This window comes from Camelus ferus, chromosome 33 (genome assembly GCF_009834535.1).
Source record: "Camelus ferus isolate YT-003-E chromosome 33, BCGSAC_Cfer_1.0, whole genome shotgun sequence".
NCBI lineage: Eukaryota > Metazoa > Chordata > Mammalia > Artiodactyla > Camelidae > Camelus > Camelus ferus.
This window is the reverse complement of record NC_045728.1, coordinates 11646921-11666319: the sequence shown is the minus strand read 5'-3', so window position 1 is coordinate 11666319 and position 19399 is coordinate 11646921. Positions and strand designations below refer to the sequence as shown.

Below are 19399 nucleotides of genomic sequence, written 5' to 3'. Positions count from 1 at the left end.
GTGAGATGCTAAGTGACAGGTGTCCAGCAAAGGTGAGAGGATGCCCACCTTTTTGCCTTCTTATTTTCTTATAGCAGCTGCTGGAGTGTAACAAGTGCCGAAACAGCTATCACCCTGAGTGCCTGGGACCAAACTACCCCACCAAACCCACGAAGAAGAAGAAAGTTTGGGTGAGTACACACATTGTGCTGTTTCAGAGAGTGGTCCCCAGACTGTTGGGATTTGCACAACTTACAATAGGGATATCCCGCTTGAGGAAGAAAGCTGTCCCAGGAGAGAAGTCAGCTCTAGAAATGGATTGCATCTGAGATCTTTTTACATAAGAAGAGATATTAAAAATAAGAAGTCCGTACTGAATTTCTTTTCATCTCTTCCAGATCTGTACCAAGTGTGTTCGCTGCAAGAGCTGCGGATCCACAACTCCAGGCAAAGGGTGGGACGCACAGTGGTCTCACGACTTCTCACTGTGCCACGACTGTGCCAAACTCTTTGCTAAAGGTACCACCAAAAGGCCAGTTTTGTCAACTTTTAGAGGTTGTACTCAGTGTTTTGGAGGTGAACTGGACACCACAGGGGAGTGAAGAAGTCTTACCCATCTCGTCGAGGATGCCATTTAGACACAGTTACTAAATAAGTTCCTGGTCTTGCTCTTTTCTTTCCACAGAGAATTATAGCAACTAGAAAGGTTTTGTTATCTTTTGGGGGATGAATTAAGGGGACTTTTATAGTAACCAACCACAAAGAAATGCTCTAAACCAGTATTTCTCCAAATGAGGTACATATACATTTGATTGTTTCAGAAATGGTTTTAGATAGTACTGAGTCAAACATTTTATGTTAATAGTTGTGCTAGAAAAAAATTATAACCAATACATTAAACTCATTATTTTACTGACTTAGGATAATAATATATAAAGTTCACTACTGAAGTTACTTAAAATAAGCAAATCAATATTAAGTCTATTAAGTGAAAAATAATAGAGGTGATACATGAATAAAACAAATTGATGGAGGTTGTATGTTTTTCTGAATTTTAGGAAATACTACTCTAAGCTCTAATATAAAAGCGCTAGGAATAAGGGAAAAGTGTGAATTAACTATGTTGCTTTACTCCCATGTCCTCTCCTCTTTTTAAAAATTTAAACATTTCTTTGGAATGTTTAAGAGAGAAAGTTCTCTTTTCCATTCTTTTTCTGTTACGTTATTTGTAAAACCTGCCTCATGATCTTTAAAAATGAGTCCAAGAAAGAGACCTAGTGGCATATTCTGAGAGCTCAGAATAATCTTGACACTTTACAGATGTGTGAACATTCTGTAGTAGATCCAGGCTGGTACTTGTAAGTAGTTTCAGAAGCAGGATATGGTGCCTTGCATTTTAGATCAGGTTGGAATATGTGGGTCAGGGGCCTTAGAGGCATTGGCGTGTGACCCAGAGCACTGCTGAAGACTTCTCTTTGCTTTCAGGAAACTTCTGCCCTCTCTGTGATAAGTGTTACGACGATGACGACTATGAGAGTAAGATGATGCAGTGTGGGAAGTGTGATCGCTGGGTCCATTCCAAGTGTGAGAATCTTTCAGGTACAGAAGGTTGGAGTCTTTTTTTATTACAGTTTCCTTTTTTCTTGGTACAGCTGCATTTACAGCCACAAAAGTACTATAAACGTAAAATTATGGTAGTGTTGTTACTTGAAGTCTCTTTAAATTTATTTTTTTGGTCTTTAAAGTAAGACTATTTTGTTACATTTTTGCTCATTTATCTTGAACACATCCCTTGGGAACATTGATTTGCTGTCCTTTGTGGGTACCATAATCTATTGATTCTCTGGTAACCAAATCCTGAGTTCGTGTTACTGTCCCTTTGGAGATCAATATATATGAGTTCCTAGGGGATGTTCGAGTCTTAATACTGTTCCTAACGTACAGCTTTATATTAAGTTCAGTGGAATAGTTTCCTCTTTTCCCACTCTTCCACTCTTCAGAGCACCTCGTCATTGTAGGTTTCTGTTTTCCCAGATGAGATGTATGAGATTCTATCTAATCTGCCGGAAAGTGTGGCCTACACTTGTGTGAACTGTACTGAGCGGCACCCTGCAGAGTGGCGACTGGCCCTTGAGAAGGAGCTGCAGATCTCTCTGAAGCAGGTCCTGACAGCCTTGTTGAACTCTCGGACCACCAGCCACTTGCTGCGCTACCGACAGGTTGGGCCCAAGTCTCATTTTGTATTCTGAGATGGTCAGTTCTTAGATGGTTTTTACCTAGTAATTGGAATATGTGTTTTTGTGTGCGTGTGTGTTCTTTTTTATTTTCTTTTTCTTTGTTCTTCATTTACTTTTGTAGAGTTCCTTCTTTCAGCCTTAAAGCTATTAGGAGAATTTTTATCACCAGTAGTAAAATCTTCTTTCGGTTAAGAAATAGGAAGGGGCCATGTCTTCTTCAAAGGCCTTGCTATTGTAACATGAAATTTGGGCTTTATATTCTGAAGGCTTTGGGGAACCAATGAAGGACTTCACCCAAAAAAGTAACCTGATCAGAGTTGCTTTTTAGAAAAAAAAAAAAAAAAAAGATTCTGCCTGGCGTTACAGGAAGGATTGGAGAGGACCGCTCCTAGAGGCAGGAGCCGTGGTTAGGAGGCAGTTATAAGCAATCTAGGTTAAGAGGCTAGCTGTGGGGCTAGACACTCTTCAGCTCTGGGAAATTTCCAGGGCTCCTCAGGACGTAATTTGAAACTACTACTTTTGGTCCCTATATTGTCATGAACTGTATACATCTATAAAGCTGTCATTGGGAACACAGGTATAATGCTGGAAGAACCACGTGGATAACTAACTCAGAACTAGGCTGCTGCTTTATCTTTTAGTAGAGTTCCATTTTTTGAATAGGAAAATAAGCTGCTATCTGTGTTTTACTCAAAAGGAGTTGGACAGTTCTGTTTCTTCATACTACATTGGAAGTTAGCAAACAAAGCTCCTATCAGATAGATGGCGTGTTTTAACTTTCCTTTTCTTTTAATTGAGAAATCTCTGATTATTCTCAAGTTCTTAAGATTTTATAAAACGCATCGTTCAGTACTGTCTTCATTCATTTGAATAGAAATTGCATGGGTGCCTCATTTTCAGTGTTAGATAAAAGAAACCTATTTTCCTGGCAACAGGCTGCCAAGCCTCCAGACTTAAATCCCGAGACAGAGGAGAGTATACCTTCCCGCAGCTCCCCAGAAGGACCTGATCCACCCGTGCTTACTGAGGTCAGCAAACAAGAAGATCAACAGCCTTTAGATCTGGAAGGAGTCAAGAGGAAGATGGACCAAGGGAACTACACATCTGTGGTATGTTCCTACAGCGCACGACCCGAATTTCCAGTGCCCGTTTAGCTTCCTTGGGTCTGTGGGAGATGAGGCTGAGTGTAAGCACTGAAAGATGATTTGTATTATATGTAGAAATGTCATGTGGTTTTGAATACCTAAAAGAATGTGAATTGTTTTAGTTCTGTGTTTCGGAAGATAGGCTATAATAGGGAAGGTTGTGTCTTAAAAATGGTTCTTTTATTTGACTTTCACCTGAGTTCCCCTAAAATTACTTTTATATTAAAATTATTTTATATTAAAACTTTATGGGAAAATGCTAATATGAAGTTAATTGGTTTGCCCCTTTTGTGATCACATCTGAATGATATGTCTTTCTGTATAGGGTATTTATTTGTAGATAGACGCCTTTTAATTTTATGGTTTTAAGAATGTATAGAAAATGAACATGTTATCTCATAGTCCGTATTTGCTGTTCAGTTATTGATTCATTTTAGTCTAAATAAAGAAGCATTGCCCTTGTTTGGGTAACTTATCACGATACAGCTAATTTATTTGCATTCTTGTCTTTTAGTCTGGCATCTCTTGACTACCACAAGTTAATTATGAACTGAATCCCAAAGGCCTCCACTAAAGAGAAATTACACTGTATTAAAATAGGATGTCTGTTTTCTGTTGGATCCCTGTGCTGGATGATTTAGGGGGGAAGAAGAAGTTGTTCTGAGAGCACACTGTTTTATGAGTAATTAATACTTTGTTTTCATATACAGTTGGAGTTCAGTGATGATATCGTGAAGATTATTCAAGCAGCCATTAATTCAGATGGAGGACAGCCAGAAATTAAAAAAGCCAACAGCATGGTCAAGTCCTTCTTTATTCGGGTGAATGATATTAATAGTTCATGTCTTTAATGCTTAATCTGAGGGTTGTTACCCCATGAACAGAATGGCTTATTCTTGTCCACATTTTCCTTTGCCGTGTGTATAAATCATCTTTTGGTTTAATTCATTCCTCTGATTCTCTGGGAGGTCCCAGAGTGGATGGAGCTTTCCCTAGGTGGCCTGAAATCGGCCTCTTATTGACAGAGAAGCTGGTGTGAAATTGGTGGTTTTTATGTGGTTTCCAAACGAATTGTCACAGGCTTACATTTTGTTTGTTTGTTTGTTTTTCTGTTAGCAAATGGAACGTGTTTTCCCATGGTTCAGTGTCAAAAAGTCCAGGTTTTGGGAGCCAAATAAAGTATCAAGCAAGTGAGTAAATTCAGTATATTTTTTCCTTCTCCTCGATGGCTGAAATCTGAGAGTTCTTTTATTTCTAGATTGAGATTTTTTTTTAGACTAGGTTTTAATGTTAAAAATTAATCAGTTGAAATGCCTTTTTATTGCTGGTTTAGAGACAATGCTTAATGTTTATTATAGTCTGGTGCCCATTGTTCTCTTTACTGAGGTGTTTGTTGGGTTTTAGGGAGCTTGTGGCACGTGTGTTATACATGTGTTGTATGTACGGCCCAGGAATTGGACTGGTGATAACGAGGTTCTGTTTTATTTAGTTCAGATGGTACTATCAACAGCTCTTGATTCATGTTGAACCTTACATTTTTATTCCAGTAAATCCCTTTGATGCATTGATAAGGTTATCATCTGTTTCTAGAAGTTTAGCCAAGAGTCACAATACATAGGGATTATATGTTTAAAAATAGTAATGTCCTGTGTGTAGGCAGTTTGCCATTCTGTGACCTGTTCTTACAGTCTGTGAAAGGCTCGTGCTTGGGCCTGTGCCCTGATGATATCAAGAATTTGACTATTTTGTACAGTTCTAGGTATCTTGTAGGAGTTCAATAAATACTTGTTGAATCGATTATTTCCAGCAGTGGGATGTTACCAAACGCAGTGCTTCCACCTTCACTTGACCATAATTATGCTCAGTGGCAGGAGCGAGAGGAAAACAGCCACACTGAGCAGCCTCCTTTAATGAAGAAAATCATTCCAGCTCCCAAACCTAAAGGGCCTGGAGAACCAGACTCACCAACTCCTCTGCATCCTCCTACACCACCAATCTTGAGTAAGGCCCTGAATGAAGACTGTTATCCCTTTCTCTCTGAGTACAAATGATTGACTTTGTGAATCTAAATTTAATATACTTCCGTGTTGGAAAAATGTCAGGTCATCCTTAAATGTAATAATATCGTTATGCTTGCTTTACTTGGAATGTTAGTAAGGAATTGATGTAAATGATGTAACAGATGGTAAGATCGCACAACTTTGAACACTTCCTGAAAGTGTTGATTTCATGGGCTGTAGGGTATTTAAGCTGAATTGTTTTCTTTTCTCCTGGAAGTCAGACACAGTATTGCCAATTTTAACTGGGTATCTTTTGGGTTCCAAGGTACTGATAGGAGTCGAGAAGACAGTCCAGAACTGAACCCACCCCCAGGCATCGAAGATAACAGACAGTGTGCATTGTGTTTGACTTACGGTGACGACAGTGCTAATGTAAGTACCTTGGTGCACGAGGTCCTCCTTAGTAAACACCCGTAACCAACTCTGTCCTCTGTGTCTACTACACTTGATGACTGGGTGCCATTTATGCAATGAATGTCTGTCACTTGTGGCACTTGGGTTTTTTCTATAACTGATTTAGCTGATTTAAAAGATGAATCACCTTAAATTAACGTGCTGATAATCTGGTAATTTCTACAGGCAGTTTCTCAAAAAAAAAAAAAGATACTATGAAAGTCAATAAAATAGAAGTTGCATAGTAAATAGCTTGTGTGTGATACATAGCAGTGTGGGTAAGCTGCCCAGTTCTGGCAGGTCACTTGGATTCATTTCGGTAGTTTATTGCCTACTTGTTGACCCTGGCAAGGAGCTTAACTTCTCTGACCCTCAGTTTCATTTTTTAAATTAGGAAAATAGTAATACCTACCTCAGAATGCTTATGAAGATTAAAGGAAATAATGTATGTAAAGCCTTATTTAGGGCCTGGCAATTAAACTTACAATTAAAAAATTCTTTTAATGCAAGCTGAGAGAACTGGCTTTGAAATGCAGTTTTAAAGAAGTCAGTGAATACTTCTATAAGCTGAACACATACTACTAATTTTTTTTAAAATGTTTTGCTTTTTTAAAATTGTTATGAGGGGGTGGTAATTGGGTTTATTCGTATCTATTTGGAGGAGGTACTGGGGATTGAACCGGGGACCTTGTGCATGTCAAGCGAGCACTCTGCTACCTGAGCTATACCCTCCCCCCCATATTGCTAATTTTTTAATTCTTTATGTTTATAAAATATTTCCAGTCTATGGAACAGGTAACCTAGAAAGGTGAGAGGTAGAAACAAAGCAACTTTGAATTGTGATTTTCATGTACCTCCCTGAGTTAAAGAATTAGAATTGATTTACTGAAGTTCTCCTGACTAAGGTAAAGCTAATATCAAGGAAAACATTATTTGGCATTATATTCCTTAAAGAAAAAGGAAATTTCTCTATTTCCTAGGATGCTGGCCGTTTGCTCTACATTGGCCAGAACGAGTGGACACATGTAAATTGTGCTTTGTGGTCAGCAGAGGTGTTTGAAGATGATGATGGATCCCTAAAGAATGTCCATATGGCTGTGATCAGAGGCAAGCAGCTGGTAAGAACCTGTGGTGAATGTTATGAGGACTCTCTGTCAAGTTTCCAGATATTCTTCTGTGGCTAAATGCTGCCTCTGGTGTTTTTCATTGTGCCTTGAGAATGGTTAGCCAACGGGACATATTAGTGTGCACTGTAAGCAGATTACTATTCTGACCCTTGGAGGATGGGTGTAAAAGTAGACAACAGAGTCTTACCTAGTTAGGGAGATCATTCAGATGTTCAAGAAAGGTATTAATTTATGGAGTGATTTAGACAAAATGACCTCAGAGGTCCCAGCACTCTTGATTTGAGTTCCCGTAGGATAAACCCACAAAATACATACATGAAGAGGGGATATAGAAAGTGATCGGTAGCAGGTGAGAGTAATTAGAAAAGTCCATGAAAGAGTAAAATTTTTAAAGCTATGTTTTATGGGAGGGGAGAAAATGAAGGATTATCAGAAAGAAACAAACAAATAGTACATACATAAGAAACGTAAGTAAAATGTGTGGAGAGTACAAGTAAGTCTTCCCTGGAGAGGAGCCCAGACTGTGACTGAATAAGGTGACAGAGTAAGGTGGTGATACAGGCTAGTTGAAGGAAATCTTTGGATCATAATAAGGCTGCCAGTTAAGGCTAGTAATTAGAGAACCATGTGTTTCTGACCAGTATAATCTTTCTAGACTTGAGTTCTTTTGGATATGATAACTTTCTAGCAAGATGACATTTTTAGCATCGCTCTTCAAAGTTCCATCTTCTCTAAATCAATTGTGTATCCTAGGAAAAAAATTTTTTTTGATCCAAGTTCTAAGTCAAATTGTAATATTTAAATTTAATACTTAATAGTTACAGGCCCCATGGTCAATGGGAGAGAAAGGATTTGTAGCTGAGGCTTTAGGGCTCATATCACTTCTCTGTAATTCAGCAGATTACCAATAACAAAACGAATTGGGGGAAACCCAGAATGGGGTGACTCTGTAAAGGAGATGGAAAATGGCTTAAAACATCTGAAAGTCTAACTCGGACTCTGTTCTTTCTGGATTGCCAGAGATGTGAATTCTGCCAAAAGCCAGGAGCCACCGTGGGTTGCTGCCTCACATCCTGCACCAGCAACTATCACTTCATGTGTTCCCGAGCCAAGAACTGTGTGTTTCTGGATGATAAAAAAGTGTACTGCCAGCGACATCGGGATTTGATCAAAGGCGAGGTGAGACAGCTTTAGTTGCTTTTTGACTTCTCTAGGAATTCAAGGAGAAGAGGCTGAAAATAGCAAGATGATAAACTTTATTTTACCTTCCAACTAGGTGTTCCTAGAATCACCTCCTCTTAGGAGAAAATACAGAGGTCCTGCTAGTGAATCAGAAGGGTGACTTTGAGAGACGCTGTGTCTTTCTCTTTGAGAGGGTCGGTATCATGAGTCTGACGTGTAAAGGGATAGCCTAACCGCCACCCTGGCTTTTCATTGAAGGTGGTTCCTGAGAATGGATTTGAAGTTTTTAGAAGAGTGTTTGTGGACTTTGAAGGAATCAGCTTGAGAAGGAAGTTTCTCAATGGCTTGGAACCAGAGAATATCCACATGATGATTGGTATGACATGAGCCTTGGTTGTTGGGGAAGGCTGGCTGTGTCACTGAGGTACTTTCCAGTCTTCAGTTATAACGTGAGCCTTCCTGTTACCGCCCCTGATCAGTTCTTCTTTCCTTGCTCAGGCTCCATGACAATTGACTGCCTGGGGATTCTGAACGACCTCTCTGACTGTGAGGATAAGCTCTTTCCTATTGGATACCAGTAAGTAGCTCTGTAAAGAGCAGACAGCAGCCTCACCACTTGAGCACCCTGAGGCAGTGGGCAGGTCATTAAATGTAGAGCCATATTTGTTAGTGACTTTTAACTAGTTGCTTTTTTTGCTACCTCATGTAGATTGGGACTAAGGCATCATTTTATGTCAGCTAGATTCAATTGCAGAAGGGAAGTATTATTGGCATAATTTCAGAATCATTTCCAAATAAAAACTAACTAGAAAACACAAAGTCAGTCTCTTCAGATTCCACTTAAATTCCATTCATCTCAGTTCAGAAGTCCAGACGGTTGTCATGGATCAAACACCTCATGCCTCTGTCCTGTAAAAAATTTTGACATTTTTTATAGGTCCTTTTAAAAATATAAATCCTCACAATAACACTCAGATTCACCAGTAAGAATTTAGACTCTTTCCTATATGAAGCGAATAGTTTAAACTTTTAGCAAGCTGACAATATAAATTTAAAATTCCCTTTCTATCTCCCACTTTGGAGTCTCATTTTATTATATATACTCCAGTTTATTCTGCTTTTCGATTTTGACATCGCAGTCTGTACTCCACATTCAGCTGGCAGCTCTTTGGATAAACCAGGCTCCATCAGCAAGCAGCAGATTTGAAGCAGTTATATTTTTCTTGTCTGGTGGAGCTCTTCTCCCAAAGGAAACACCCCAGGTTTGCTCTTTCCTCACCTTGTACACATGGTGGGGCAGGAATCACTTCCTCAAGGCAAATAACTATCTCTTGTAGTAGGTAGTATTTTTCTTTCTTTGCATTTTAGGATATTTTACTACTTTTGTCCCCTGCTTGCAATACAATACAAAAGATTTGATGCTGTCTTCTGAGAGGCCAGGAAAAACCAAGGACTTCAAAAAGCTTGGAACACCCTAATTAGGGCAAGCTCTAATAAGAATCTGTGAAATAAAGCTAGTTTGGTAAATCAAGGAGGTCAAGGGACCTAGGATGAGAAGAGGTTTTGACAGACGTTAGTCTCTGCTTCTGTACTGTGACTCACGATGATCTTTACACATCTGTTTGCAGGTGTTCTAGGGTGTACTGGAGCACCACGGATGCTCGCAAGCGCTGTGTGTACACCTGCAAGATAGTTGAATGCCGTCCTCCAGTTGTGGAGCCAGACATCAACAGCACTGTGGAACATGATGAAAACAGGACCATCGCTCATAGTCCAACGTCTTTTGCAGGTTAGTCTTTAATCAAGATGGGACTTGAATTAGATGTCGGGGAATATTGTGATTGAAGGGCGGGAAAAGGCATTGCTTTCGGAGGTCGCATGTTTCTATTTTGGCATTTATCTGATAGCTGGCTTTTATTGGTTCATTTGTTTATTTTAATTAAACTTTTTTAGTAAGAGATTTTTATTTCCTGCCACAGAAATGTCATCTAAGGAAAGTCAAAATGCAGCTGAAATTGTAAGTCCTCCATCACCAGACCGACCTCCTCATTCGCAAATCTCCAGTTCCTGTTTTTATCATGTCATCTCGAAGGTCCCTAGGATTCGAACACCCAGTTATTCTCCAACACAGAGATCCCCTGGCTGTCGGCCACTGCCTTCTGCAGGTAAAGGACCTCACCGTCCTACTTGACCTGCGAAGGTCAGCTCAAAGATCAGTTTGTAATTCTTTCAGGCAACTTTGTCTTAGTGACTTTTGCTAATTGAAAATGTTGATTTTCTGTTACCTATAAACGTATATAGCCAAGTCATTGAAACCAGTGACTGCAACCCATTTGTTCTGTCTGTAATAGACTTTATTACTTTTTCTCTCTCATTAGGAAGTCCTACCCCAACCACTCATGAAATAGTCACAGTGGGTGATCCTTTACTGTCCTCTGGACTTCGAAGCATTGGCTCCCGGCGTCACAGTACTTCTTCCTTGTCTCCCCAGCGGTCTAAACTCCGCATAATGTCTCCAATGAGAACTGGAAGTGCTTACTCCAGGAATAGCGTTTCCTCAGCCTCCACTGGAGGGACTGCTGCAGATCATGAGTCAAGTGCCAAAGCAGCTGATCATGTCTTAGGGCCACTGAATTCACATACTCATTTAGGGCAAAATGCTCCCACCTCTTCAAATTTGCAAAGGACAGTGGTCACTGTGGGCACGAAAACCAGTCATTTGGATGGCTCTTCACCTTCGGAAGTGAAGCATTCCAGTGCTTCCGACTTGGCATACAAGAGCTCCTCCTTGAAGGGGGAGAAGACCAAAGTGCCGAGTTCCAAGAACTCAGAGGGATCTGCACACAGCGTGGCTTACCCTGGCATTCCGAAACTGGCTCCGCAGGTTCATAACATAACGTCTGGAGAAATAAATGTTAGTAAAATGGGCACTTTTGCCGAACTCTCTTCAGTGCCATTTTCTTCTAAGGAGACCCTCCCCTTCCCACCACTCCATTTGCGAGGGCAGAGGAACGATCGAGACCAACGTACAGATTCTCACCAGTCAGCAAAGCCCCCTCCTGATGAAGATGCTGAAGTCAAAACCTTGAAGCTGTCTGGAGTGAGCAACAGGTCATCCATTACCAATGAACACGTGGGATCTAGCTCCAGAGATAGGAGACAGAAAGGGAAAAAATCTTGTAAAGAAACTTTCAAAGAAAAGCATTCCAGTAAATCTTTTTTGGAACCTGGTCAGGTGACAACTGGTGAGGAAGGAAACCTAAAGCCAGAGTTCGCTGATGAAGTTTTGACTCCTGAGTTCATGGGGCAACGACCATGTAATAATCTTCCTTCTGATAAGATTGGGGACAAAGTCCATTCTATTCCAGGAGTCCCCAAAGCTCCATCCACGCAAGCAGAAGGATCTGCCAAGGAATTGCAGACACCTCGGAAACGCACAGTCAAAGTAACACTGACACCTCTTAAAATGGAGAGTGAGAGTCAGTCCAAGAACACCCTGAAAGAAGGTAGTCCTGTTTCCCCTTTGCAAATGGAGTCAGCATCTCCAACAGAACCAGTTGCAGCCTCTGAAAGTCCAGGGCATGGTCCAGTGGCCCAGCCAAGCCCCAATAATACCTCATCCCAGGATTCTCAAAGTAACAACTATCAGAATCTTCCAGTACAGGACAGAAACCTCATGCTTCCAGATGGTCCCAAGCCTCAGGAGGATGGCTCCTTCAAGAGGAGGTATCCCCGTCGCAGTGCCCGGGCACGTTCTAACATGTTCTTCGGGCTCACTCCACTCTACGGAGTAAGATCCTACGGTGAAGAAGACATTCCATTTTACAGCAGCTCAACTGGGAAGAAGCGAGGCAAGAGATCGGCTGAAGGGCAGGTGGACGGGGCTGACGACCTGAGCACTTCCGATGAAGACGATTTATACTATTACAATTTCACCAGGACAGTGATTTCTTCCAGTGTAGAGGAACGGCTGGCATCCCATAATTTATTTCGGGAGGAGGAACAGTGTGATCTTCCCAAAATCTCCCAGTTGGACGGTGTCGATGACGGGACGGAGAGCGATACGAGCATCACAGCCACAACGAGGAAAAGCAGCCAGATTCCAAAAAGAAACAGCAAGGAAAACGGAACAGAGAACCTGAAGATGGACCGGCCTGAAGACGCTAGTGAGAAAGAGCACGTCATTAAGAGCCCTGTGGGCCACAAAAATGAGCCGAAGATGGATAACTGCCACTCTGTAAGCAGAGTGAAAACACAGGGACAGGACTCCTTGGAAGCTCAGCTCAGCTCACTGGAGTCAAGCCGCAGAGTCCACACAAGCACCCCCTCGGACAAAAATCTGCTGGACACCTATAACACCGAGCTCCTGAAATCCGATTCTGACAATAACAACAGCGATGACTGTGGGAACATCCTGCCCTCAGACATCATGGACTTTGTACTGAAGAATACTCCGTCCATGCAGGCTTTGGGTGAGAGCCCAGAGTCCTCGTCATCAGAACTCCTGAATCTTGGTGAAGGTCTGGGTCTTGATAGTAATCGCGAAAAAGACATGGGTCTCTTTGAAGTGTTTTCTCAGCAGTTGCCAACAGCAGAACCCGTGGACAGTAGTGTCTCTTCCTCCATCTCAGCAGAGGAACAGTTTGAGCTGCCGCTAGAGCTCCCGTCAGATCTCTCTGTCCTGACCACCCGGAGTCCCACTGTCCCTAGCCAGAACCCCAGTAGGCTAGCTGTCATCTCAGACTCAGGAGAGAAGAGAGTAACCATCACAGAAAAATCTGTGGCTTCCTCTGAAGGTGACTCCGCCCTGCTGAGTCCAGGAGTAGATCCCACCCCTGAAGGCCACATGACTCCTGATCACTTTATCCAAGGACATATGGATGCCGACCACATCTCCAGCCCTCCTTGCGGTTCAGTGGAGCAAGGTCATGGCAACAATCAGGATTTAACTAGAAACAGTAGCACCCCTGGCCTTCAGGTACCTGTTTCCCCTACTGTTCCTATCCAGAACCAGAAATACGTGCCCAACTCTACCGATAGTCCCGGCCCATCTCAGATTTCTAATGCTGCTGTCCAGACCACTCCACCCCACCTGAAACCAGCCACTGAGAAGCTCATTGTTGTTAACCAGAACATGCAGCCACTTTATGTTCTCCAAACTCTTCCAAATGGAGTGACCCAAAAAATCCAGTTGACCTCTTCTGTTAGTTCTGCACCCAGTGTGATGGAGACAAATACTTCAGTATTGGGGCCCATGGGAAGTGGTCTCACCCTAACCACAGGACTGAATCCAAGCTTGCCAGCTTCTCAGTCTTTGTTCCCTCCTGCTAGCAAAGGATTGCTCCCCATGCCTCATCACCAGCACTTACATTCCTTCCCTGCAGCTACTCAAAGTAGCTTCCCACCTAACATCAGCAGTCCTCCTTCAGGCCTACTTATTGGGGTTCAGCCTCCTCCAGATCCCCAACTTTTGGTTTCAGAAGCCAGCCAGAGGACAGACCTCAGTACCACAGTAGCCACTCCATCCTCTGGACTCAAGAAAAGACCCATATCTCGTCTACAGACCCGAAAGAATAAAAAACTTGCTCCCTCTAGTACCCCTTCAAACATTGCCCCTTCCGATGTGGTTTCCAACATGACACTGATTAACTTCACTCCCTCCCAGCTTCCAAATCATCCCAATCTGTTAGATTTGGGGTCACTTAACACTTCATCTCACCGAACTGTCCCCAACATCATAAAAAGGTCTAAATCTGGCATCATGTATTTTGAACAGGCACCCCTGTTACCACAGAGTGTGGGAGGAACGGCTGCCTCAGCGGCGGGCACGTCCACCATAAGCCAGGACACTGGCCACCCCACCTCAGGGCCTGTGTCTGGCTTAGCATCCGGTTCCTCCGTCTTGAACGTTGTATCCATGCAAACTACAACCGCCCCCACAAGTAGCGCGTCCGTTCCAGGCCATGTCGCGTTAACCAACCCGAGGTTGCTCGGTACCCCGGATATTGGCTCCATAAGCAACCTTTTAATCAAAACCAGCCAGCAGAGCCTGGGGATTCAGGACCAGCCTGTGGTTCTCCCACCAAGTTCAGGAATGTTTCCACAACTGGGGACATCACAGCCTCCCTCTACTGCTGCAATGACAGCAGCGTCTAGCATCCGTGTGCTCCCCTCTACTCAAACCACAGGCATAACAGCTGCCTCACCCTCTGGGGAAGCGGAAGAGCCCTATCAGCTTCAGCATGTGAACCAGCTCCTTGCCAGCAAAACTGGGATTCTCTCTGCCCAGCGGGATCTTGATTCCGCTCCAGGGACCCAGGGATCCAGCTTTACCCAGACAGTAGATGCTCCTAATAGTGTGGGGCTAGAGCAGAACAAGGCTTTATCCTCAGCTATGCAAGCCAGCTCCGCCTCTCCTGGGGGCTCGCCATCCTCCGGACAGCAGTCAGCAGGTCCCTCAGTGCCGGGTCCCACTAAACCCAAACCAAAAATCAAAAGGATTCAGCTGCCTCTGGACAAAGGGAGTGGCAAGAAGCACAAAGTTTCCCACTCACGGACCAGTTCTTCTGAAGCACACATTCCAGACCAAGAAGCCAACACGACACCGCTGACCTCAGGCACAGGGTGAGAGATCCGGGCGTTGGCTGGGCTGGGGCTGTGGGGTTCGTGCTCTGGATTAGAGGCTGGGGAAGTGGTGGTCTTCTGGTAGGGACACTCTTCTGTCCAAGCTGCACTACTCAGGAGTTTTCTGGGTTTTGACTTGGGTTTTTTTCTTCCCTCACAGTGGTGATTTACAGAGTAGAATTTAGTTCCGTCCATGGGCAGGTTTGTCCCTTGGATAGAGCCACATCTCTCATTACTCTTCATTCTGATCTAAAACAGGGCCGCTGTTTGCTCCTGTTTCTTTTTTGCTGAGTGTTAGATACTAAGGGATGATTATTCCTGCCTGGAGGGCAAAACCACCTATTGTGGGTCCTCCTCATGTCCTTTTTTTTGGAAACATTATCATTAAAATATAACATACATAAAGTGCACGAGTGAGTTTTGTACCTAGATGTGCTCTGGTGTAGCCGCCATTCAGATCAAGATACAAAGCAAGTGTTCCCGAAGGCTCCTGGTGCCCTTTCTTAGCACCCCCTTGAGGTAACCACTGTCTAACCTGTGTCACCAGAGCACATACGTTTGATCAGATCCTGTTAGTGTTGTTCCTTTAGACTGACCTCCATGGTCCGTGCATATTTACTGGTGTTTTCCTTGAAAAGATACGAATGATTCTGTTCCAGGACTCCAGGAGCAGAGGCTGAGCAGCAGGATATAGCCAGCGTGGAGCAGGCATCACAGAAGGAGTGCGGGCAGCCTGCAGGGTAGGTACAAAGCTTAGTTCCCTTAGAGTCAGCCCTCAGTTCTGTCCACCTCATTTAGAAAATAGCTCTTCCTGATTAGTATTGATTTTTGTTGCCAAAGGTTTTTTTTTTTTTAATGGAATTAATACATGGTTATAAAAAAAAAGTATCGAATTATTTAAATAATGGATAATGGCTCCGTGTTCATTGTGCCTGCTCTCTTCCCAGTTTATTCCTTAGAAGTAATCACTGCTTGTAATTTGTTTTCGTTCATGCAGACATTTGTGCTTATACAGATACACATGGGTGTATGTATGAATATGTATATACCTTTTTTACATAAAAATGAATTCTGCTGTACATACTGTTCTGTGCTTGTTTTTTTCACGTATTATATTGTATTGTGTACATATTTCTGTGCCAGTATGTATGGTTGCCCTTCATTTTTTAATGGTTGCCCTTCATTTTTTAATGGCTGCCCCCAGTTCTATTGTGTCAAGCTGGAGTAATTTATTTAACTAGTGCCCTATTGATCTGCCTCTGGATTGTTTACAAGATTTATTTAATTGTAAAAAGTGAATATTGGTGTGGTTTACTGGTTCATGCAGCTTACTTTTGTTTCTAATTAAACTAGTTAACTCATTGAAGTAACTCCAGAACTGTTTCTAACAAGTGTCCTTTTATTTTTTCCTAATACTTAAGGGTGTGAGAAGAATTTCAAGGACACAGTCTACAACTCCAAAAGCAGAACCTTAATGTCAGTGTTTGGGAAAGAACCTCACAAAAGATAGTTGATGTTATATGCCATACAGTAGAGCGGTGGTGGTGGTGGTCATTCAACAGTTTGCACACAAAGCATCCTGTGGTTCACGCCTAGCAGTTGTCTTGTATAACGGATACAGCCGTATGGCAGGTTATGGGCACTTTTCATCTCTGAAGTAAAGAAGTTGCTGGTATCACATCTCACATTTGGTTTTCTTTTCATTTAGGCAAGTGGCTGTTCCTCCTGAGATTCAGACAGCACAAAATCCAGCAAATGAACAAGAAAGTTCAGGTATGTGGGTGGATTAACAGATTAGAATTTCAAAGCCAAAAGTACTATAAAAATCACCTATGTTACCTACTGATTTTCTAGATTAAAAAAAAAAAAATCAAAGCTCTAAAGAAGTTAAATGATTGGCCAGAGTTGAAGACTGAACCTCAGAGCATCTGTTTCCTGGTTCAGTGTTCTTCCACTACACACTCTGTGATCGTCTGTCAACTAAAGGACACAAGACTAAAACCTAGAAATACTCTCCTGCTCTATTTGCTGTAACAGCAGTGTGATTTCAACAGCTAGTGATAACTTGCCTTCATCCCTTAGTTGTCACTGACGAAAACCAAGAACCATTTTTATTGTATAATATAGCCAGGGTTAGGTTCTGACACCAGACACACCTGTCATCTGTCCCATGAATCTGATCAGTAAACAGCTGGTCGTTTCAAAACTAGGGAGCTCTGAATATAAGGCTTTATCCACTTCCGTCGAAGGGATCCCAGAAGAAAACCAGGCAGAGAAAATTTTTAGACATAAGATTTGGAATGCAGTCAGGTTCTGCTGATTTGCTGATTCCTTGGAAGGGTTGATACATCTTTCTGTAAGAAGGCGCCTTGGCAGGTGGTGGCTGATGGTGCAGACTCTGGAGCCAGATGGGTTGAAATCCCAGCTTTACCGTGTGTTAGCTACAGGAACGTGGGCTGCTTAACCTCTCTCTGCTTCAGTTTTCTCACCTTTAAAATGTAGATGATAGTAACACCTACGTCATTGGATTGTTGTGAGGTGTATCTGAGTTAATATGCAGGGAGTTCCTAGAAATGTGCCTCATACATAGTGACCCGTACATATTAACCAGTGTTTTTTAGCTTTGACCCTATTGAGGACAAGTACTTACTGAAAAACTGTCAGATTGTCATACTAGAAACTACTGCAGAGACAGTAAAACTTCATGTAAAAAAAAAATTCTAGCTTTTGTTGGTTTCTAGCTATGACCTCAGGCAAGCCGCTCCTCCTCTTTGAGCCTTGGGCTTGTTGTCTGGGAGCGGGGTGGGATGTTGTCAGGCCTGGAGATAATGTACCTGAAGTACTATGTAAGTGTTGGCTGTTGCAACTACTTTGGCCCCATCTCTTTTCTCCTGCACAGAACCTAAAACAGCAGAAGAAGAAGAAAGTAATTTCAGCTCTCCACTGATGCTTTGGCTCCAGCAGGAACAGAAGCGAAAGGAAAGCATTGCTGAGAAAAAGCCCAAGAAAGGACTTGTTTTTGAAATTTCCAGTGACGATGGCTTTCAGATCTGTGCGGAAAGTATTGAAGGTGAGTAGGTAAAATTAGGTCGGCCCAGCGGCGCAGGCTCTCTTCAGCTCGAGCTGCACGTTGTCTACATTAGCACCATTTACATGTGCAGTTCTGTGCTAGGCGTTAGGGATGATCTTGGAAGCACTGTATATTTAACATGTCCTTAAGGAGTTAGTGTTATTAGTCCATAACTTGGGTGAAAATCTAATAATACACATTGTGTTTTTAAGATTGCACACACCTTAGCAGAGCACAGGAGACCTCTGCTCATCTCCCCAATCACAGCCACTTTCCTGAGCACCTTCACTGCCATTCTCTCTCATTCCTGTGCCTCCCTCTGCCTGGAGTGTTCTTTTCTGCCTTCCTTCACCTGCTGAACTCCAGCTCATCGTTCAAGAATCAGCTCTACAAAGGGGGCCAGCCACCCCCTAGGGCTCTGCGTGCCTCGAGGGGCACTGCCCTTGCTAGGAAGCCGCCAGGGGGCAGCACAGTGCCAGCTTCTGCCCAGAGCCCCCCACAGAGCCCTGCTCCTTCTTGCAAATAAATAATAAACCCAAGGAAACAAACCGCTCATCAGCTCTGGCAGGCTTGTCGGCCCCAGGGCAAGCTCAAGACACTTGCCCTGTCCGTGGGGGGGGCTTGCCTCCCATCTCCCAAGATCTTCCCACCCCTCTGCCTCTGCAGGGCCTGCTGCAGGGATCTCTGCTCCCAGCCACCTCCGGCAGACAACCTGCCCTCTCCTAACCCCCTTATTAAAGCCTTGGGATCCAACAAATGTGTATCAGTTTAGAAAGTCTTCCCTGACCTTTTAAGGCAGATAAGCGCTCCCTCCTTTCTGCTTCTTTTAGAATCTTAAATGTTTCCCTCTCATAGCTTTAAATTTGTTTTGTAAATGTTCGTTTACTTTTATGTCTTATTGAATAGAGAACTTCCCATAAGGGCTAGAATTTTATTTTTTTGTTCATCTTTGTGTCCTAAGCTCAGAGGTAGGTGTTCATTAGCCATTGAAGAACCAGGTAGGTGTTCTCTAGGCAGTAAGTACTAGAGGAGTTTGAAGGGAGAAGGAATTAACACCAGACATTCACATTTGGAACTCAGACTATCATCAAGGGAAGTGAGTGCTTTGGGGATTCAGGGGTCATTTCAGAAGGCAGACTCTCCCCTCTGCTTCTGTATCCTTTGCACAGAGGAGCACTGCTGGGTAGTGACCCTTCCGGCTTCTCTCTTAGGCACTGAACTGATTTAAACTAGGAAAACAACAAAACGCTGTTCTAGCAGGGGGTATTTTCATGCCATTGGTATTAAGAGGTGTTTGACTGAATATTTTATTTCCTCACAGATGCCTGGAAGTCACTGACAGACAAAGTCCAGGAAGCTCGGTCAAATGCCCGCTTAAAGCAGCTCTCGTTTGCAGGTAATGCTGCCGTGGGCGTTTTACTCCTGTCTCAGGATATTCTGGTAACTTGTGGGTCTAGGCTACAGGATAGATTCTACCAAAAAAAAAAAAATGAACTTTCTTTTTTTTAAAAAAGCATTTTTCATACCATTACTGAGATACAATCCTTATCCTGCACAGTTTACCCACGTAAAGCATACAAAT

The 19399-nt window shown here is 42.8% G+C and overlaps 1 protein-coding gene across 1 annotated transcript in view; it reads left to right on the top strand.

Annotated features, from left to right (window-relative positions):
- Positions 1 to 19399, top strand: part of KMT2A (lysine methyltransferase 2A) — a 71895-nt gene that overhangs the window by 38889 nt on the left and 13607 nt on the right. Inside the window, 20 exon segments of the mRNA XM_032472489.1 lie at positions 75 to 170; positions 378 to 498; positions 1465 to 1578; positions 2014 to 2198; positions 3152 to 3325; positions 4072 to 4182; positions 4478 to 4551; positions 5169 to 5362; positions 5687 to 5793; positions 6795 to 6932; positions 7962 to 8120; positions 8382 to 8499; positions 8622 to 8700; positions 9752 to 9912; positions 10103 to 10288; positions 10502 to 14747; positions 15407 to 15487; positions 16456 to 16520; positions 17647 to 17817; positions 19139 to 19213. Coding sequence (XP_032328380.1) covers positions 75 to 170; positions 378 to 498; positions 1465 to 1578; positions 2014 to 2198; positions 3152 to 3325; positions 4072 to 4182; positions 4478 to 4551; positions 5169 to 5362; positions 5687 to 5793; positions 6795 to 6932; positions 7962 to 8120; positions 8382 to 8499; positions 8622 to 8700; positions 9752 to 9912; positions 10103 to 10288; positions 10502 to 14747; positions 15407 to 15487; positions 16456 to 16520; positions 17647 to 17817; positions 19139 to 19213 — 6655 coding nt within the window.